This window comes from Sus scrofa, chromosome 13 (genome assembly GCF_054392235.1).
Source record: "Sus scrofa isolate SSC_HxYL_T2T_F1_AM1 chromosome 13, Sscrofa_HxYL_maternal_Yorkshire_Landrace_v2.0, whole genome shotgun sequence".
In the NCBI taxonomy this organism is placed as follows: domain Eukaryota; kingdom Metazoa; phylum Chordata; class Mammalia; order Artiodactyla; family Suidae; genus Sus; species Sus scrofa.
The window spans coordinates 95,318,094-95,338,204 of NC_139395.1; the positions used below are offsets into that span (position 1 = coordinate 95,318,094).

General features: G+C 45.9%; 1 protein-coding gene across 10 annotated transcripts in view; it reads right to left on the reverse strand.

Moving 5' to 3' along the window:
- Positions 1–19,620, reverse strand: part of NMNAT3 (nicotinamide nucleotide adenylyltransferase 3) — a 149,858-nt gene extending 130,238 nt beyond the window's left edge. For 6 of the 10 annotated variants that reach the window (XR_014824027.1, XM_084989859.1, XM_021069537.2 and 3 more), the window contains exon 1: positions 19,493–19,620. Coding sequence is in view for 4 of the 10 variants with exons in the window: in XM_084989857.1 (XP_084845983.1) it covers positions 15,437–15,452 (16 nt within the window). In the remaining 6 variants the exon portion in view is untranslated. Of the gene's footprint in view, positions 1–15,436; positions 15,637–19,492 lie in introns of all 10 variants that reach the window. The other 4 variants (XM_084989857.1, XM_021069536.2, XM_084989858.1 and 1 more) reach the window with 1 other exon arrangement.
- Positions 19,621–20,111: the final 491 nt, after the last annotated feature.

Genomic DNA, 20,111 nt, shown 5'->3' on the forward strand with positions numbered 1-20,111 from the left:
TTCCCTCTCCGTCTATGGTCCCTTACTGGGACTTCTACAACAACCTGTGTAACTATCCTACTCCATCCCTATCAAAACCACTAAGATGTCTATTCCTCATGATGAGCGGCAACCTTCTACCAAGAAGGGTGCTGGATTACAGGTAGCCCCTTCACCAAAATCACATATATACAGACCCCTTCCCTTACTTCCTCAGAGCTATCTGAGAATCTGTTGCCCAGGCTATAGTCCTCAGCAAGAAACTGAATAAATGTACATTGTACATTTTTTCCAAGTCAACAGATGTTTTGTGGAGTTAATAGAGACAGAGTAGAATAGTTCCGCAGGTAGTTGTAGAGGTCCTAGAAAAGGGACCACAGATAGGGAAGGAAACCTCTCTGAGTTAATGATCACTCAAAAAAGCCATCGAACAGAGCAGGCTTTCTCAACAATAAAACCATAAGTAAAAGCACGAGATATGCCTCAGGTCATTAAGTGAAAGATAAAATGAGGCCTGCCTTCAAGTTCAGCAAGATCAGGATCCTTAAGGCCAGGAATTTAAGGGAAAGATGACGTTCCAAAGTAGGAGACCCTCATTACCCGGAAACCTGAGATGATTCAGCACATTCTGACATAGGTTACCACCCTTCTGCTGCTCTGAGTAAGCACCGGGACAGTCCTAGTTTGACCTCATAGGGTCAAATACTGTCTTACCTGATGCCAAAGAGGAACGAATGAAGTAAGCCTGCTGTCTACTTGAAGAATGAGGAAGAAACCAAACTTTTCCTCCTCCCCACTTTCCTCAGATTATAAAAACATAGCTCACCTAATCCTGGGGGCAGAGCCTTCTCACACACCCATTTGCCTCTCTCACTCACAAGCGTCCTTTTTTTTTTTTTTAATGGACTAATCAGATGTTTTATTTATTTATTCATTCACTTCTTTTCTAGGGCCGCACCCATGGCATATGGAAGTTCCCAGGCTAGGGGTCGAATTGGAGCTGTAGCTGCCAGCCTACGCCACAGCCACAGCAACACAGGATCCAAGCCACATCTGTGACCTACACCACAACTCATGCCAACACCAGATCCTTAATCCACTGAGTGAGGCCAGGGATTGAACCCACCAACTCATGGTTCCTAGTCAGATTCATTAAACCACTGAGCTACGACGGGAACTCCACAAGCATCCTATCTTAATAAATCTTGTTCTTGCCTAGCACTTTGTCTCTTGCTGAGTTCCTTCTGCACTGAGACACAAAGAACCTGAGCTTCAGTTAAGTGCAGACACCAGGTGAGTGATTCTAATTTAAAAAACTGTGGGCTCAAGTCCCAACCCGGGTTGAGACTGGGTTTGAGTCAGAGGTGTTTTGGTTTCAGAGCTGTGCTGTGGAAGTGTGTCATGGGTGTGTTGTGGTATGTCGTGGGGGTGTGCAGTCGGGGTATGCAGAGGGCAGGGAGGATCCTACAGTCCGGAGAGGTGCCTCAGGTCCCTGGTCAGTGCTGTGGGCACCCTAGACAGCCCGCTACCAGGCCTGAGAAGGCCACTCTCGCCCACCACATATCTGCCTGAGCCCCATGATGGGAAGCTCATGCCTCAGCACCTCCACAGCGCCCCCAGCCACATCCCTGGGTTCAGGATACCTGGGGAGACACTGGGGTGGCAGGTTCTGGAGTTCTGCTGGTTAGAGGAGCCTGAGAAGCCCCTCTCTTCCTCACCCCCTTGTACCCGCCTTTCTATGACAGGGTCTAGGTGGTATTTGCAGGTCACACCTGTACTGGGGGAAGGAAAGGAGTACCCTTGGCTCTCTTCTCTTGCAGGGAGTCCAGCACAGGGAGCCACAGGCCTCTCTCCCAGCAGAGTAGCCCCTCTTAAGGACCCCACCCTTCCACGCCTGGCTCAACTCTCTGACCCTCCGGCCTGTCTTCCACAGGAGCAGTGGGAGTGGCGGATGCTCAGGCATGTGGAGGAAGCACCTGTTTGTTGTTATGAATATAGGTGTCAATTTTTCTTCACTCTTTAATAGGAAAGATTTTCAAACATCCTGCAAAGTTGAAAGAATTTAACACCTGGATATCCCCCACCTAGATTCTACCATTCATATTTTATTATGCTTGTTTTGTCATATATCTGTCCCTCCATCCATTCATCCATACAGATTATTTTTTGATGCCTTTCAAAGCAAGCTACGCACAGCACTGCACATCCCCCTGAACACTTCAGTAAGCATATCACCATTTAGTATTGGTTTAGCAACCATTTTTCCTTTTTCAAACATAGTATGAAATACATGCATTTTGAGGGAATGAAATACACGAATTTTGACAAACACATGCACCCATATAACTCCAAGCCCTATTAAGACACAGAACATCCTATTGCCCCAGAATGTTCTCTTGTCCCTTCCCACCCAATCACCCAGTACCACTGTACCCAGGCATCGCTGTTCTAATTTACAGTGCATAGTCTCCGCATCTGGCTTGCTTGCAGCATACTGTCTTTGAGAGTCACCCGGGGTGGGCCCATTAGTAATTTGGTCCTTTTCATTGCCAAATAGTATTCCATTTCCTGGCTGTACCATAGTTTATCTAGATAATTTTTCTATTGGTGAATTCCTTTTTTAAAAGTAAAGATTATCTCCTAATTGAGGTTATTCTGTAATGAAGTCATTCTCACTTGCCTTCTGACCTCTCTTGTGAAGAGAAGATCAGATGTGCTCAGAGTTAGCATAGCCCTGCCTGACCCATGGGAGGGGATGAAGGGCAGAAATAGTATATTCCATCACCTATGTGAAAAAAAAAAAAAAAAAAAAAAGAGAGAGAGAGAGCAAAGCACAGCTCTAGAATCGAGACTCCCAAAGTGTGATGGGATGCAAGAAGATTCCAGGCCAGAACGTTAATATGTTTCTTTCTAGAGGTATGTCCCATAGCTGGCCTGTGAAACTAGTTCTTTTACATGAAGGGGATACATAGTTTGCTTTTTAAATAAGTTTATTTATATAAAAACTTTAAAGAAATATTGAATAAATATACAGGGGAGTAAAGACAGGGGGAAAAATCATGAGATGGATGCAGATAGCAGGGATCATCAAACCTGGGTACACATTCAACTCATCTGGAGCTTTAAAACTGCCCATGCCTGGGCCTCACCTCCAGAGCCTCTCATAGAATTGGGCATCAGTAGGTTTAAAAAGCTCCCCAGGTGAATGTAAATTGGTGCAGCCACCATGGAAACCAGTACAGAGGTTCCTCAAAAAAATCTAAAAACAGAGTTACCATATGATCCACTAATCACACACCTGGGCACATATCTGGACAAAACTCTAATTCAAAAAGACACACGGACCCTATGTTTCCAGCAGCACTATTTACAATAGCCAAGACATAGAAGGAACCTAAATGTCCATCAACAGATGAATGGAAGCAGAAGAGGTGGTATACATACACAATGGAATATCACTCAGCCATAAAAAGAATGAAATAATGCCATTTGCAGCAACACAGATGGACTTAAGAGATTATCACACTAAGAGAAGTCACTCAGAAATAGAAAGACTAAATACTGTATGATATCACTTATGTGTGGAATCTCAAGTATGACACAAGGGAACCTATGGATAAAACAGAAACAGACTCACAGACACAGAGAACAGACTTGTGGTTGCCAGGGGTGGGGGTAGGGAGGGATGGACTGGGAGTTTGGGATTAGCAGATGCAGACTAGCATGTGCAGGATGGATAAACAACAAGATCCTCCTGTATAGCACAGGGAACTATATTCGATATCCTGTGATAAACCATAATGGAAAAGAATATGTGTGTATGTGTGTGTGTGACTGAATTACTGTGCTGTACAGCAGACATTAATACGACACTGTAAATCAACTAATTTCAGTAAAATAAATTTTTAAAAAAAGCTCTTCAAGTGATTCTAATGTGCAGCTGGGATGACAAGAATGGTTTGGAAAGCCACAGTTCTCCAAGTGTAGTTCCTGGGCTGGCAAGTATCACATGACCTGGGCACTTTTTGGACAAGCAAAATCCTAGGCCCTAGTCCAGAACTCCTCACTCAGAAATTGGGGCTGGGCCCAGCAATGTGGGGCTTCACAAGGTGGGCCTGATGCAGCTCAAGTTTGAGAACCACTTCTCAAGGGGTGGGGGCCACTGGCCCTAAAAGCAGCCTTCATCTAGCTGGCAAGACTGTACCATCATGATACCAATTTAGCCAAGGTCACCCAGCTCTGCCTGATCCAGCCCCCAGGGAAGCCCTTCTCCTCCCCAGGACAGAGAAGAGGGTGGAGGCCAGGTGGTGAGCAGCTGCTGACCAATTACCAAGGCCATGACATCCTGGGGTCCACTGTGTCTCAACCTCAATTAATTCACAAACCAGTTAATCAGCCCCCAGAAAATCCACTGTTGACTATAATTTTATTTTCACCATGATTTTTGATTATCACTGACCTCCTTCCACTCCATTACCCTTGTTAATTGAGAATTGACTATGCAGTTAAAATGAATGTTTCCTCCACTAACAGAGCTGTACCAGATTCATCTTAAGAGTCCCTCGCAGCTCAAAAAATGTGATGAGTCTACAGATGTATTGATCTGATACAATTCATTTCACCTAGAATTTATGAAAACACCACTCAGAGGTCACCTGTAATGTGTGCCTATGTCCAAAGGCTTATCGGGAAGAAATCGAGTGTTGGCGGAAGAACAACACTGTTATTTAGACAGCGAAGCCAGCGCTTGGCCAAGTCTGGCAGTGATGTCTGTATTAAAAGATGCTCAACACAGTGTTACAGATTTGGCAAAGTCCTGGGAAATACTGAGTAGATAAAGTTAGAACAAATGCTCTGAGGGCCGCTCCTCTTTACCAGCTGGCTATTTCGATAAGGACAAATGCAAAGAAGGAGGAGGCTAACGGGAGATCAGGGAATCCAATTATCTCTTCCAATGCTAAGGTTGAAAAATGAACTTTCATGTACAACCCCAAAGATTACAGAATTCACCAGAGAAAATGTGCTGGGGAGTCGGGGGCAACAAATGGAATTTGCCTCAAGTGTATGTATTGTGAGAAGGTATTGGACCAAACACCACGGTATTCTAACACAGCCAAGGCGCGATGCCATCACAAAGGGCAAATCAGCCCGCCTGGGGGGAAGGGCAGTGGCACACTGCAGGGACTCTGTGCATGATTAGGCATCAAAAACAACGGCCAGCTCTCTCAGAGTCACCTGTCTCTGGACTGACTACAAACAGCTCGACAAGAGCAGCCAGAACTGGGAGAGGCGGAATCAGGTCCCACTAGGTGACTTCCCCCAGTAGTGAGGACGGCCCCCGCCAGGCCCGCCACCCCTGCTCCCAAGCTCCGTCCATCACTGTTGTCATTTATTTGTGGGTCTCTGGAGTTCAAAGCTGTGTCTGATTTAGCCTAAGACGAGTACATCCTAAGGCCTCAGTAAATGACCGAAAAAACTTTTTATTATTAAAAAAGATTACATCATACAAAAAAGTAGAGGAAACAGTGTAATGGACAGCAACACAGTCATCGCAAATGGTTGTTGACAAGTTTCCATGTTTATGTCACCTTCCCACCACCCTCTTGCCCCGGAGTATATTTACATACGGTGTACACACCATGACATTTCACCTCTCTACACACTTCAAAAATAAAGGACACTTTCTAGAGCCAGGACACTTTCTTACTTATCCATAATACCACCTGACAAAATCAACAATGAACAAATACTCCTCAATATCATCTAATACCAGTCCAAATGGCATATGTTTTTTGAGGAAATAAAATATTAATACAGTATTGGTGACCCCTAGAGATAGAAACAGACAGAGCAGAAGTTAATGCCCCCACAAGGTCCTGGAAAGCACACGTCCCACCTGGGGGTTCCATCATTCCAGAGGGGCAGGAGGGTGGAGATGCATTCCTTCAAGTGGGGGGGACCCCCTTCTAGAGGCTTGGGGGACCTTGTGGGTTCGATTCCTGGCCTCGATCAGTCGGTTGGGGATCTGGCGTTGCCGTGAATTGTGGTGTAAGTCACAGACTCAGCTTGGCTCCTAGGGTTGCTGTGGCTGTGGTGCAGGACAGCAGCTGTAGCCCCGATTCAACCCCTCGCCTAAGAACCACCATATGCCACAAGCGCAGCCCTAAAAAGCAAAAAAAAAAAAAAAATTAAAAAATTAAAAAAATAAAATAAAAATAAAAAATTTCAAACATATACAAAAATAGATTAATACAATGACTTTTTTCTAACTCCTAGGCCTACCACCTCCAATACAAGTATTCCTCACAATCTGAAATTTGAATTTTGAAGCACCATCTGCAGTTGGTCTTGTATCCCTTTGTTTTAGAAACTGTTCTGCTACCACTCCTCATGCTTCTGGAAGGTTTGTCAATCAAGACAGCCAGAAAACTTTAACTAGAGGACAAATCAGAGGCCCTTTTCAATACGGACACTGGACATAAGAATATTTTCTTCTGAAATCAGGAGCCGTAAACTGCACATAAGTCTGGAACTGCCACTGTCTCTAACTTCTAGAGTGAAGCCAACACAGTGGTAAGCGCTGCTGGAAGATGAAGAAGGCACGATTCCTGTGCATCACCTGAGCACCTGGATAGAGCCATGCCTGATGCCCTGAAACTTTTTTAATCTAATAGTCACATTCCTAGTTTTGCTTGACTCAGTTTGAGTTAAGTTTCTATTCCTTACAACAGAAACAATCTTGACTGTCCACCAACCAGGAAAGACTTCTTTAAAACAAGCAGTGTCAATTTTTCTTGTGGGATTAGATACTGACCTTCTTAACAAAAGCAGTCTACATTCCTTAGGGAATACATTCCCTAACAGAAAAAGTGAAAACATGTGATTAAAAGATACTTCCCAACCAGGAAAGAATTCTATTTTGCTGGATTTTCATCAGGACAGCAACTCATCAAAGACATCTTCCTACCACACATTTCCAACAACCTATGCTGGCATTGTTTTTGCATAGGACAAGCTGTCAGAGGGTGGTCCTGGACTGAACAGGAAGACTGATTAAAAAAATGGAGCTTTAGGCCGGAGCTTCCTGGAGTATACCCCTGAAGCCAGGCAGGTCAGGGATGAGACCAGGTTCCAGTTTCAGTGGCAGACAGAGGGAGGATCCCCTGAGGCCTCACAGAGTAAGCGCCACTGAGGGATAAGGCTCCAAACAAAATTAGAGGAAGTGACCACAGGCTACCCAGAAACCTGTACTCAGTCACCTTCCCCTGTTCTTCCTTCTTTCTTCCTCCTCAACACAGGCCTCCTTTGTACAGTGTGGACACAGAGCTCCCCATGCCAGGCAGTATGTAAACGAGCTACAATGGCTGCAGCCTGTGACCCATGGAAGCCCACCATCTGATGAGAGGAGGCAAGTAAGTGCATGATGGAAGGAGTTGCAAGGCATTTTGGGAAGAGGATGCATGTAAGAACTCTAAGAGGAAGATGTCCTAGTTTATTGGCTCACATGAAGGATGGCATATGCATATTATGCACTACAGCAGCATCTGTCATAGCGAAACACTGTGAACAGCTCAGGGCTCACTCACAGAGAACTGGTTAGGTAAACTGAGGTAAAGCCACTCAATGGGATAATGTGCATCTATAAGGGCAAGGGAGATAGGGAGGGAGGAAGGAAGGGAGGGAGAGAACGCCTTATGTACCAGACACATTGTTAAGCCAAAAAAAAAAAAGCTAAGTGCAAAACAGTGATCATGGAATACTGTGCTTTGTAATAGAAGCGTGAATATAAAAATACCTATAAACTCTAAAGGAATATAAAAAACATAATAGTGATTGTCCTTGGGGAGGTGGGAGTATGGGATATGAGATGAGAAAGACCATTTTCGTTGTATATGTTTATATTTATTTTTTTCTTCATTCTCCAAGCATGTAAATATATTATGTACTCAATTTTTTTTTTTTTTTTACATAAAGCACAAAGTTTCTGTGGTATTTAGGGGAGCTCTCAAAAGGACAGTCAAATATATCTAGGGACTACGGCTAGGTTCATTTCCAACACGGCTGCACGCGATACTGACATGCCTTCTGTTGAGAAGCAGGTCTCTATCCTGTCCCCCTGCAGCTGGGCAGGCCAGCAAATAGGACAAAAATGAGTCTTCTGATGGTGGGTCCTGAGAGGTGACAAAGCTCCTACCTGGTGCTCTTGGGATGCCTGTTCTTAGAATCCAGCTGCCATGCAGAGAGGAACTGAGGCCAGCAGCCCAGTCCAGGTCCTAGCCACCAGGCCCTGAGTGAGACCTGAGGCCTGAGAGGGCTCTAGCCCCAGCCACCAACTAACACCAACTAACCGCCACTGAATGACAGTCCCCAAGTGAGACCTGCCTCCCCGAGCCCAGTCAACCCCTAGAACTGTAAGAGACGAGAACCAAGGAACTGTTTTCTCTTAAGTCCCTGCATTCTGAGGAGCAGTTCTTGGTTTGTGCCCTTGTCTTACACTTGATTTTCCAAGATGGAAGCTTTCTGACATGCTTAGAACGGTTTACCTATAATCCCAAGGAGGTAGAAGAAACCACCTTGGGGGCAAGTATTTAGATGCCTTTCATTTGTTTAGTAGGAACAGTCTTAACAAATGAAACATATTGACTCTGGATGCCTGTGGGGACCACAAGAGTCAGCATTCAGCAAGCCACTGGGTACCAAGGTCTGGGCTCCAGGAAGGGGTGTGATGGAGATGAGGATGCAGGAGGCATCTGGGTAAAGGCGGAAGCTAAAAACCAGGGATGGGGATGAAATGTATGGACAAATGGAGGCCAAAGGAAGAACCCTGAGGATGCTCACTGAAAACACTAGTGGAGCAGGTAGAAGTCACAGAAGCACCATCAGGTAGGAAGGAGGAAAATGCAGGAAAGAAGTGTTCAAGAGGTGGGCATGGGAATTCCCATTGTGGCTCAGTGGGTTAAGAACCTGACATAGGGTCTGTGAAGATGTGTTCAATCCCTGGCCTCGATCAGTGGGTTAAAGATCCGGTGTTGCTGCAAGCTGCATGAAGGTCACAGATGAGGCTCAGATCTGGTGCTGCCATGGCTGTGGCATAGCCCAGCACTTGCAGCTCTGATTCAGCCCCTAGCCTGGGACCTCCATATGTCACATGTGCAGCCCAAGAAAGAGAGGGAAGGAGGGACAGAAGAAAGAGAGAGAGGGAGGGAGGGAAGGAAGGAAGGGAGAAGTGGGTACGGTAGAGGTGTCAAAAGAAGAGAGGCAGAAAGGGCCCTAGAAGATGCGGCAGCACAGAGGTCACTGGTGACCTGTCTGTAAGAGAGCAGCCTTCCTGAAGTGGTGCAAAAAAGGGGGAAATCTTAGTGCATTCCCATCCATACAAATCACAGCAACCAAACTTGATGAGATCCAACAGCAAGTAATCTGGGGTTCCCTGCTTTACCTTCTGAGTAAGATGAGAGGAAAAAAGGAAGAAAGGGAAAAGTCAAAATGCATATAATAGAAGTAAAAAAGGAAGGGAGACAAATATTGACAAATTGAATAACTACCACCGGCATGACAAAAGAGCCGACTGAAAAGGCACAAAGAGGCGACTGAAAAAAGCACAAGGTGATGAAACCAACTGCCTCCCAAATTCTTGTTTTTCTCTTTTTTTGTAGAGAGACTGAAAGATTCCTTTGTTGACCATTCAGAGCAATGGCAAGGTGGAATAAAAAGGCGTGCCACAGCATGGGGGATCCATAGGTTTCATCAAGGGAGCCAGTACTGATGAACGGTCATAGCTTCAGGGAGCACTTTGTAGAGTGGGACGCAGGCCCGGGGATCAGGGAGTGATGTCTGCTGGATGCACAGGACACGGCAACACAGCAGAAACGCTAAACATCCACCATCTGGGCCTTTATGGAATGCATATCGAAAACATACCTTAAAGGGAATGGCCTCATTTCTCTAAAACACTGGGGCCTTGAACCCTTTCTATGCAAATACTAAAATGCCCATAACTCAAAGCAGATGAAATGTAACCACTGACTTGCTATGTGAACAATTTTAAATCATCTCTTGGAGTAAGGGCTTCATTTGTAGTGCCAAATATACCAATAGACAATAATAATAAAATACATGGAAATGTTTCTAGAATCTGCAATATGCCCCCAAATTTCTGTCATTATGCCTCCTCCATGCAGAGAAAAAAAAAAAAAGCATATAAAATGGATTAGGACTCAAAACTATAGAGTGGATTAAGTTGAAATGTCAGCACAACCATTCTATACGCCTCGATTGTTAACAGATATTTTGATGAAGAGCTTACTAAATCCTTAATTGGAGATGGAGTATTTCTATATAAAGGCAACAACTATGAAATATTGATCACAGTGTCCAAAGCCATAACTATAGAAGTTCTCTCTCATCTTCTGCTATGAGTTTCAGTATGGCAAATCCAGTATTAAAACACAGCACTGGAGATATAATCCTGGGTTGATACTAATGCGGTTCAATGTTTTCTCCCAATGCGTTTTTTGTTTTTTTTTAGGATCATCTTAAAGTGCTGGAGAAATAACAGAAAAAAATGAGCTACAATAGAGGGGGAAACATTGCCACAATAAAGACAAATCTTATTATACACTAAGGCTCTCTTTTATTTAAAGTGTTGGGTCTTAAACTGCACAACTGGTGAACACCAGTGTTTTGCCACTTAAACATTGGTAGTCTAGCACAAGTCACAGGGGAAAATAGTAATATTCTTCTGGTTTAAGGTTTTCTTCCCTAGTTTTGAATGCAGTGCTCGCTACTGCTGAAGAGGTGATCACAACGTGCATTGTGCTTCTTTCTTTGCAAATATTTGAATCTTGTCTCAGTGCTCATAATGGATCAGAAATACAGATTTTGATAGCAAAGCAACATGAGTTGTGAGCTCTTGTGAGGAAAGTCATTGGCTTTATCCCCTTTAGAGTTAGACTGTTCAGGTTGGGTATAAAAGATGCAGTCTGTAAAATCTTTCTTTCTTACAAATGTATTTCCTAGTTCTGTAGAAATGGTTGTATTACATGTTCTCTATCATTCAATATACGTGTGGACTAAAAGATCTAAGTGCTGCATAAAATCAGCCAATTATGTTAAACTAGCGCACCTGCCTCTATTATGTTTGTCATTAGCCTGAATTAGAAAGGCCTTTAAAGTTGATCTTTTTTTCTAGAAAGGAATTGAATGCATTTTGTTTGGTATTGTATTTATTCAATAAAGCATTTCATTAGTTAAAAAAAAAATAAAGTTTTCTTCCCATGATCTTCCATAAACTTTGGGTGTTGGTCACTTTTAATGCAGTCCTCATTATAAATGGGTCTCGGATTCAGCACATAATTATGGATTTGGTCATCTTCAGTTTAGTGCACTGAGCATGTTCATGGTGTTTAGGGAAGAACCTCACAGCAGACGCTGTCAGTATTGTGCTCTGAGTTCTCAGGACTCGTGATTTTAAGGTAAGCCAGCATCTTCTGTATGTCAGCATCTACATCCCCTTGCCCTGGTGCTTTACCTGATGACTGGAAGCTGCCAGAAGTTTAATAGAACTCACTCCCTCTAAGGGAGGGAGCAGCTCAGCACTGGCTGCTGGAGACTCTGCAGGTTTAAACTCCAGTGGTCCACGTTGGTTACCTGCTTGGTCTGTGGTGCGCCTCTCTGGCTCATTCCCCTACTCCTTGATTTCCCTTCTTTATTTGGAAACTCCTCCCAAATAAGCCATGCAGACCCGAATCCTTGACTCAAATCAGGATACATGTCATGATTTCCCAACATATGGCCAGTTGAGTTCAAGAATTGCTTCTTCTCTCCTTCCTCCCTTCTTTCCTTTCTCTCCCTCTCTCTTTCTTTCAGCTGTACCCATGACATGTGAAAATTTCCAGGCCAGGGATGGAACCTGGAGCACAATACCAATCCAAGCCACAGCAGTGACGATGCCACATTCTTAACCCACTGAGCCACCAGGGAACTCCAAGAACTGCTGCCTTAGAGAATATCACCGGCCAGGCACTAGGACCCTGCCAGCGCTGGGCAGCAGCAGAGGATGCATGTGGACAGGGCCTACACAGGGAAAGCAGGCATCAAGAAGGTAAACCCAGGCCCTGTGCTACTGGAGTACCAAGGCCTGAGCAGGACAAGGAGCCAGAACAGTGTAGGGCTGGACCAGGCAGCTGCTGACCTAGGGAGTGTGGGAGTGTGTGTGTGTGTGTGTGTGTGGCAGAATTTGCTGAAACCTTCCCAATGAGGCCCCCAAAGGTTGCATACCCCAACCCCCCATCCCCAACCCCCCAGTAGGGACTGGCAGAGGGTTCTGAGGCCTCAGGGCAGGGAGTGGCAACCTAAAAACCCTGAGAATCTGAGTCTACACAGCCCGAGGTGGGGCACATCTGTGAGCCACTCAGCCAGTGGACCCAGAGTATGTCCCTTGACCAGAGAAAGGGAGGCAGGGAGCCACTCATGGCCTTAGAAACTGTTGAGTGAAAGACTTAATCAGAAGGGCATAAATGCAGTGACCTTAAAACTGCAAACAGCATAAAAATCATTATTTAACTTGGCTTGTCTTAGGATTTTTTTTAAAAGTATAGGAGCAATAAAACAATATAGAAAGTTTAAAATATTAAATAAATATGCAATGCGAAATTAAATATGAAAAAAATTATTCATAGTTCCATTGTTCAGGTGCAATTCCTATCCCCTTTGAGGCGTCCCTTATAGGCTGTTTCCTGAACACATCTTTTGTGAAACAGTATTCTTTTCACTGAGCAGGTAGTGACTTCTCACATTACTAACCTTCTTGTTTTTAAATATTAGCATTCCCGTTGTGGCTCAGCAGGTTAAGAACCTGACTGGTCCTCATGAGCATGCAGGTTCTATACCTGGTCTTGCTCAGTGGGTTAAGGATGCAGCGCTGCTGCAAGCTGCAACATAGATCGCAGATTCAACTCGAATCTGGTGCTGCTGTGGCATAGGCCAGCAGCCACAGCTCCAGTTCAACCCCTAACCTGGGAACTTCCATATGCTGCAGGCATGACCATAAAAAAAATAAATAAATAAATAAATAAATAAATATTCCACCAACCTGGTGTTCTATAACTTGACTACCCTCCTATACTGTATATTCAAGTTACTTTTAAGTTTTCACCATTATAAATAATGACACATCTTCATACAGTGGCATTTTCCACTTTTCAAATTATTTTCTTAAGACAGAATTCCAGATGGGTAGTGGTAATTCAGTGACATCTGAAACAGGCAGCCCCCTTACTTTTACCACGTACAGTCATTTGATTAGTCATAAAAATATAAATATAAATATAAAATAAAATAAAACTGGGTAACAGATGCCAGCATCCTTTTCCTTACACAAAAGAAATATTACGACTGACCAAGAGCATCATAAAAGTTACATAGAAGGCGGCCAGATGGGAGAATGAAAGAGCAAAGTAGTCTTTGAAACCAAGCACAGGGTTGGTGCAATAAACACCTATTTCTGATCCTTAAAATGAACATTTGATAGTCCGTAATAATCACAAGTTAGACTCTCATATACTAATTCATGTAACAGGCATTCTGTCCTAATGATCACCTGCATATAGAGAAATTTCAAGCCTGGTCTTTACCTGGCCTGGTGGGTTTTCCTTACCGACAGTGACATTCATTCTCTCCCATATGCCACTTACTGAGCCCAAATTCGGCTTACTTTGCATCACCTGTTTTCATCATTCTTTTCCCCCTCAATTGCCAATGCTTTTCACGAAGCAGACTGGCTGCCAGCAGAGCAGCTGGGGGCTGTGGTTAAGAGGCAATTAGGCTGATCCTGTTGGTCAGCCCTGCTCCACACTCCTCTCTTCTGAACACTGTGACAAGGTGGGAAGGACCAGAATCTGGGTGCTAAAGCATCGAACGTCTGCCTTTAATATGTTAACTCTGAAAGTCGGTTTCCCACACTCCTACTTGGGCTGTGTCCCGCCTTGACAGTTCATTTTTTATCACAGGAAGCAAGGCGGTGGGGGGATGCTGACGGAAGGGGGAGGGCAGGAAGGAAGATTGGCTCTAATTTAAAACCATCTTAGGAGCTTTAAAAAGTTCCAGGCTGACTGATGGGTACATTTACTCCTTAGAACCCTTTTCATAAATACCTACCACTTAACATGCATTTCCAAGAGGCATAAATACCATCGTGTGTGTCAGCCTTATGGAAGGGAGAGTTCCAGAGCCACTTTTTTTCTTCCATGGCTCAGAGCCACACGATTACAATCCTATTAGGGCTGAACCCTGAGAAAATAGCCGTCAACCCACCCACTGAGACAGGTGCGGAGGCCTTCTCAATTTCTGCACAACGATGCAACTTTCCTTTGCTTTGGGGAAGATGGCAGCTCATCTCTTGTAATAAGGTCTACCTCTGAGACAGGTGGGGATCGAAGATGTATTTTGTCATCCGCACTGGCCAAATAAAATAACTCTAATAATACACAGTCACGGAGAGAGAATGTTTCCTGGGGCTGTTTGGATCACGTCTTATTTAAAACCGGGCTTTAGTATGACTTGCTCCTTGTTCTTGGAGGAACGAATGGGCCTAAAGGCAGGCGGGGTGTCCCTCTGGAAGATGCTGGTTTCTCCCCAGGGGCCATGCTGGGATGGTGTGGCTCTGCAGGGTTAGGACACTGCCAGCTCGCCCTACCTCAGCTGCAGACAGGCAGGTGGTCTCACCCACCTGGATCGGATTAATTGGCTTTGCCCTTCTTTCCCCTGGGATGCCTGGGCTCTAGATGCAAGGTGATAAAGCCTATGCTAGAGCCTCACCTGGTGTGCCTAGTATCAAAGAAGGAGAAAAAAATAGGCTCTCGGTGGTCCTTCTTACTCCAAAGGGATAGGGCTTCAAAGCCCACCACACCAGATCTGCCCTCAGGGGAGCTGGTCATGCATTTGCTGCCACCACCCACGGTGAGAGATGCTGAGAACTTATGCACCAACTAGACAACATCCTAGGAGGGGCTCTGTAACTCTAAGGGGTTAAGTAAATTGCAGCATTAGCATTATTCTCCCATTGTGAAGCCAAAGCACAATGACTTTTAAAAGTATACATCTTACAGTTCCCACTGTGGCACACTGGGATCATCTGCAGCACATCTTCAGCACCAGGACACAGGGGTGACTCCTAGCCCGGCATAGTGGGGTTAAAGAATCCTGCATTGCTGCAGCTGTGGCTCAAATATGATCCCTGGCCTGGGAACTCCATATGCCATGGGGTGGCCAGAAAAGAAGTACATATTCTTATAAGATTACCTTGGCTGCATAAAACACTGTCTGCCAGAATTTGTAGAAAAATACCATTCCACGGTCTTCAAGGGTATATAAATAATTGCATATAAGCCTCCAACCAATATTTATGGATCTATTCTTATCTGTATTGATACTGACCACATTTCTAGATCTGTCCCACCTTTACGTGTTCTCATGGCATGCCAGGATTCTCTTCCATGGCAGTCAATCCAGTTTGTAATTTGATGTTGTGTGTGTGTTCATGGGCTTAATTCTGTTTTTATCAATCATCTGTCTCACGATGTCTCTGGGCTGCAATGAGGGTCAAGACTATCATTTTGTCTCAGCATTCGAAGCCCCAGGAGAATGCCTGAAGAATTTCTAGAAGGGAAAATGGGAAGAAGGAGGGAGAACAATGAGCAAGGTATGGTGTTGGGTACCAGGGATGCTCAGTCCAAAGGCTATGGAAGCACACATAGCCCTACAGAGGGGGTAATTCCGGCAGCTGGAGAATGGATACCCTCTGGGAATGCAGGGTTGGTTTGGAAAGGCGTCCCTACCATAGGCTATCCCCCTGCAGGTGCTACAGGGATTCGGCTTTAAGGGGAGCTCTGGCCAGAAGCAGGGACAGCAGGCAAGCATAGGGATGGAGATTAAACCTTTGCTGGGCAAGGAAGCCAGACCCAGAGATGGCACTCCCGGCTAGAAAGGGAAGACAGCTCTTAGAAGATGCTGCCACCTTCATCCAAGGCATTTTCACCCAAAACCAATCACTGAGAAGCTCAGATTTCCCCAGCTTCACGCTAGCCACAGAATGCCTTTCAATTCCTAGTTCCCAGATTGGCGCTGTGGGTCTAGGCGAACGTGAGAGGGAGACAATGATGAGGGAATCACGACTCCACTGCGGTTTGTTAAACACACCATATAAAACCGCACAGCTAAAACACTGGGGCAGGCGCCACCGACCTGAGGCCTGCCCTGCAAAATGGGATCTGTCTGTCTTTACCAGGGAACTATGACAAATGAGCCAAGACAGACACTGGTCAGGATGAGCCACTTTATTTAAAAGCTTCGACAGCCCAAAGTGGTTTTAACATAGATGCATGGAAGATTTATCTAGATGATAAAATACCTGAACTTGAAAGGCACATAAATTATAATTTTGCTTTTTTTTTTTTTTCCTTTTAAGATTTCACAGAGTCAAGTGCTTTCACTAATGAATGAAATGCATATAAAGCTGTCCGGTTAGGGTCTGCAGAGAGCCTCTGCTTCCGGACGGGACTGAGCCCAGAATCAATGCCACCCACCTGTGTCTGTGGCCTTCTGTTTCCTTATCACAGTGGAGATCACTGGGAGGATTAATCAACATCATAATAATAATAGCAGCTATTACTGAGTACTTAGCATACCTCGTGCCACACACTGAGGACGGCACTCCATACACTTGTTTATGAGCATTCCCAATAGCCCTATAAGTTAGGGGCAATTATTCCCATTTTACAGGTGCAAAACAGCTTTAGAGAACTTCTGTGATGAACATGAGGTCACACGGGCAAGTTCATCTGACTCCAAAAGCTGTAGTGTTTACCGCTAAGCAGCAAAATACATGAAAACGCTTGGTCCTTGGCAAAGGCTTAAAAATATTAGTTATCTCTCCCTATCTCCATACTCCCTTTTTTTTTTTTTTTCTTTTTATGGCCACACCTGAGGCATATGGAAGTTCCCAGGCTAAGGGCTGAATCAGAGCTTTAGCTGAGGCCCACGCCACAGCCACAGCCACACCAGATCCAAGCCACATCTTTGACCTGCCCTGCAGCTTGTGGGCATGCCAGATCCTTAACCCACTGAGCAAGGCCAGAGATTGAACCTGCACCTTTGCAGAGACAAGGTCGGGTCCTTAACCTGCTAAGCCACAATGGGAATTTCCATACTCCTTTCTTTTAACAGCACACTTAGACACAGGGAAGTGTGCCCATTCATAGTGGGCCTAGTACTCTGCTGGGTATAGGGCTTACAGAATTGGATGCCACAGCTCCTGGACCAGTGTCAGGCAATGACCATACCCATATGAGAGCAGGGGTCAGCATGGAGCAGGCGTCAGCATGGAGCAGTGTTAGATCTTTTGCAAACCTAGTTCTCCCCCCGAGGCTTTTGCTGCGGCTTTCTTTGGCCAGAGTCCTCAGCCCTTCCGACCAAAAGGCCCTTTATCACGAAGAACATCCCTCTCTCCTGCTGGGGCTGATGGTTTCTGGTAAAACCATCACAACAGATAACCCAACTCCCCCACTAATCATCCTGCACAGTCCTTCAGAACCACTACTTTGCCCCATCTCCCATCCTCTGCTTGCCCTATTTCACCAATTTTTGCCCAGAATAAGGAATAATAACAACAGCAGCAGCAGTAGTAATTTCTACATGTCAGGCACAGCTCTATGTATTTCAGGTACATTACCTCATTAAATCCTCATAAACCCCCTCCAAGGTAGACACTCTTATTACTCCTATTTTAGTTCATTTAGGGGAAGAGGGAGGGAGCTTCTATTTCTTCAGGCCCCACCAGATGCCAAGCACTGTCTTAAGCTTGCACAACCAGAAAATAAGAGACCCGCCCAGGGTCAGGCACAGAGCCAGGAAGTAACAAATAAGACTCTGAACCCAGGTCTGTGACTGCCTAACCCAGTTCTCCCCTTTTGTTCCTCGCAGGTGGCACTGCCAAAGTCTGTGAGGGGAAACAAAGTGGCTGCACAAAGCCTGCCCTCTCACCCTCTCCCTCCAGCACCCTTCTGCTAACACTTCTCCTCTGTTTTTTTCACCCCTACCCAAAAATGGTGCCACTCTCTGGATCCCCCACCCTGCTTTCATGGAGCAAATCCACAGTCTACACCAACAGAATAAACTGAGCCAAAGAAGGAATCAGCATCACTCAAACCAATAAAACACACCAAGCTGTCACCAGCTAGGTGCTTTCTGAAGCCTAAAAACCTCTCCTAAACCCTAGTGGTCTTGAGTGAGGGACCAGCAGAGCTGCTGCCTCTTGGGAGTTTTCTGGCCAGTTTGGGGGGAGGGTGACACCACCTATGAAAGTGAGAAAGGACGCTCAGCTGAGGAGTGTGAGCCTTATGTTCCCAGGGGACTCGTGGAGCTGGCAGTGACAGGTGAGGCTTCCTGTGAAATGTAAACGTGGCTCTGGCAGAAGCAGAGGGGCTTTCCCTGATAAGGCCAGGGCGTCAAACCCTCTCCAAAGCACCACGTTCACCAGGCTGGTACTGTCAGTGTCCTTCACCTGGCCCACTCCACCTGAGCTCCAGGAGGACAAGGCCAGTGTGAAGTGGGCACCAGTTAAATATTTCAAGAATGAATGGCTAAAGCAGTCATCATTTTAGAGGCCCAGCTGTTTGAGAGATTTGACTCTGATGAGGCAACAGGACTGCAGGAGAGGGGAAGTGAGTTTGCCCAGCAGCAGAATACTGTGTTCAGCCCAGATCTATGCCCTGCTCCATCAACAGAGGTCTTCATCTTTACTTCACTCACCAAACGCTCAGAACACAACTAAGTCATTGACATTCAGGGTCTCAACTGCCAATGGGCAGGAACAGTGCCACTTTACAGAGTAGGAAGTTGAGAAACCTGCTTTCCTCCTAGCTCTCTGTACCCGCCACTACTGACCTGCCTTTCCTCAAACAAGCCACACTCTCTCCCAGCAAAATGTGTTTGCTCTGTGGTTTTCCACCTTGGAACTCTGCTCTTCAAACTGAAGTACATCCTTTACAAATGGGAGCTCTGGCTAAAAGTTCTCCCAGCACAGGTGACTCCAATCTTCACAGTTTTAATTTTCACACTCAGGTGTGGAGAATACCTACTTGCTATGGGTCTCTCCCACCAGACTGCAAGCTCCAAGAGGGGTGGCCACCACTGTTCGTTGGCCTACCACTGTATCCCCAGTACTGAGCCCAGGGGTACGCAGGATTTGGTGGATACTTTTTTATAACTGCTGAGTGCGCAAGAACTTAAGGTGGGATCTGTTTGAACCACGCAGTGCAAGGGCAAGGGTGATAATGCTGAGGCGAAAAAGGGCTGCACGCGGCGGTAGAGAAAAGGCGTTCTGGGGTCCATCCGACCCGTACTGTCTACGGGGCTCCGCGTCCCGCCGCCACCTGTCGTCTTGGAGCGGGCCAGGTTTCCGCGGGCGCCCGCGGGTAGAGGCGGGGTCAACAGGCGCGGCCCTGGTTGCGCTTACCTGCGCGTTGCGGGGCTCCGCAGAGACACTCGGCGTGCCTTGGAGGCCTACAGGGAACTGTGGGCTCGGACGTGCAGAACCAGGGCTCTCTGCCCGCCCGCGACTCAGCACGTAGCCTGGCGGGGACTGTTGCAGGGCTCCGCAAGCACCGCCCTTCACGGTGGAGGAGCCCGGGACCTTCCCGCCCCGCCCCCGCGCTGGGGGTGAGAGGGCGGGTCTAAGGTGAACTTGACCCTGCGCGATCCCAGCTCCCCGCGATGGGCGGAGTCAGAGAGAAACCACCCGCGCCCCCTTGCTTTCCTTTCTCGTCAGGGCCGGGCCCCGAGGAGAACAGGACCTGTGCCCCGCCCCCTTGCTCAAAAGCCCCGCCCACTGCCCGCCCCCCCTCACTGGCGTTTTTATTTCCTGTGAGAGTTTGCATTTTATTTTCCTACGTTTTATATTCTGTTTTATTCCTTATTTTTACTTTTTTTAAAATATCGAATTAAAAATATTTCAAAGCAAGGCATAAGTACTTTTTACAAAATAAAATTAGCGAGATGTTCTTATAATGAAAGCAACAGGGCCCTCTCCCTTGCGCTGCACATACAGTCCTTTATATCATCAGTTCCTGTGTTGA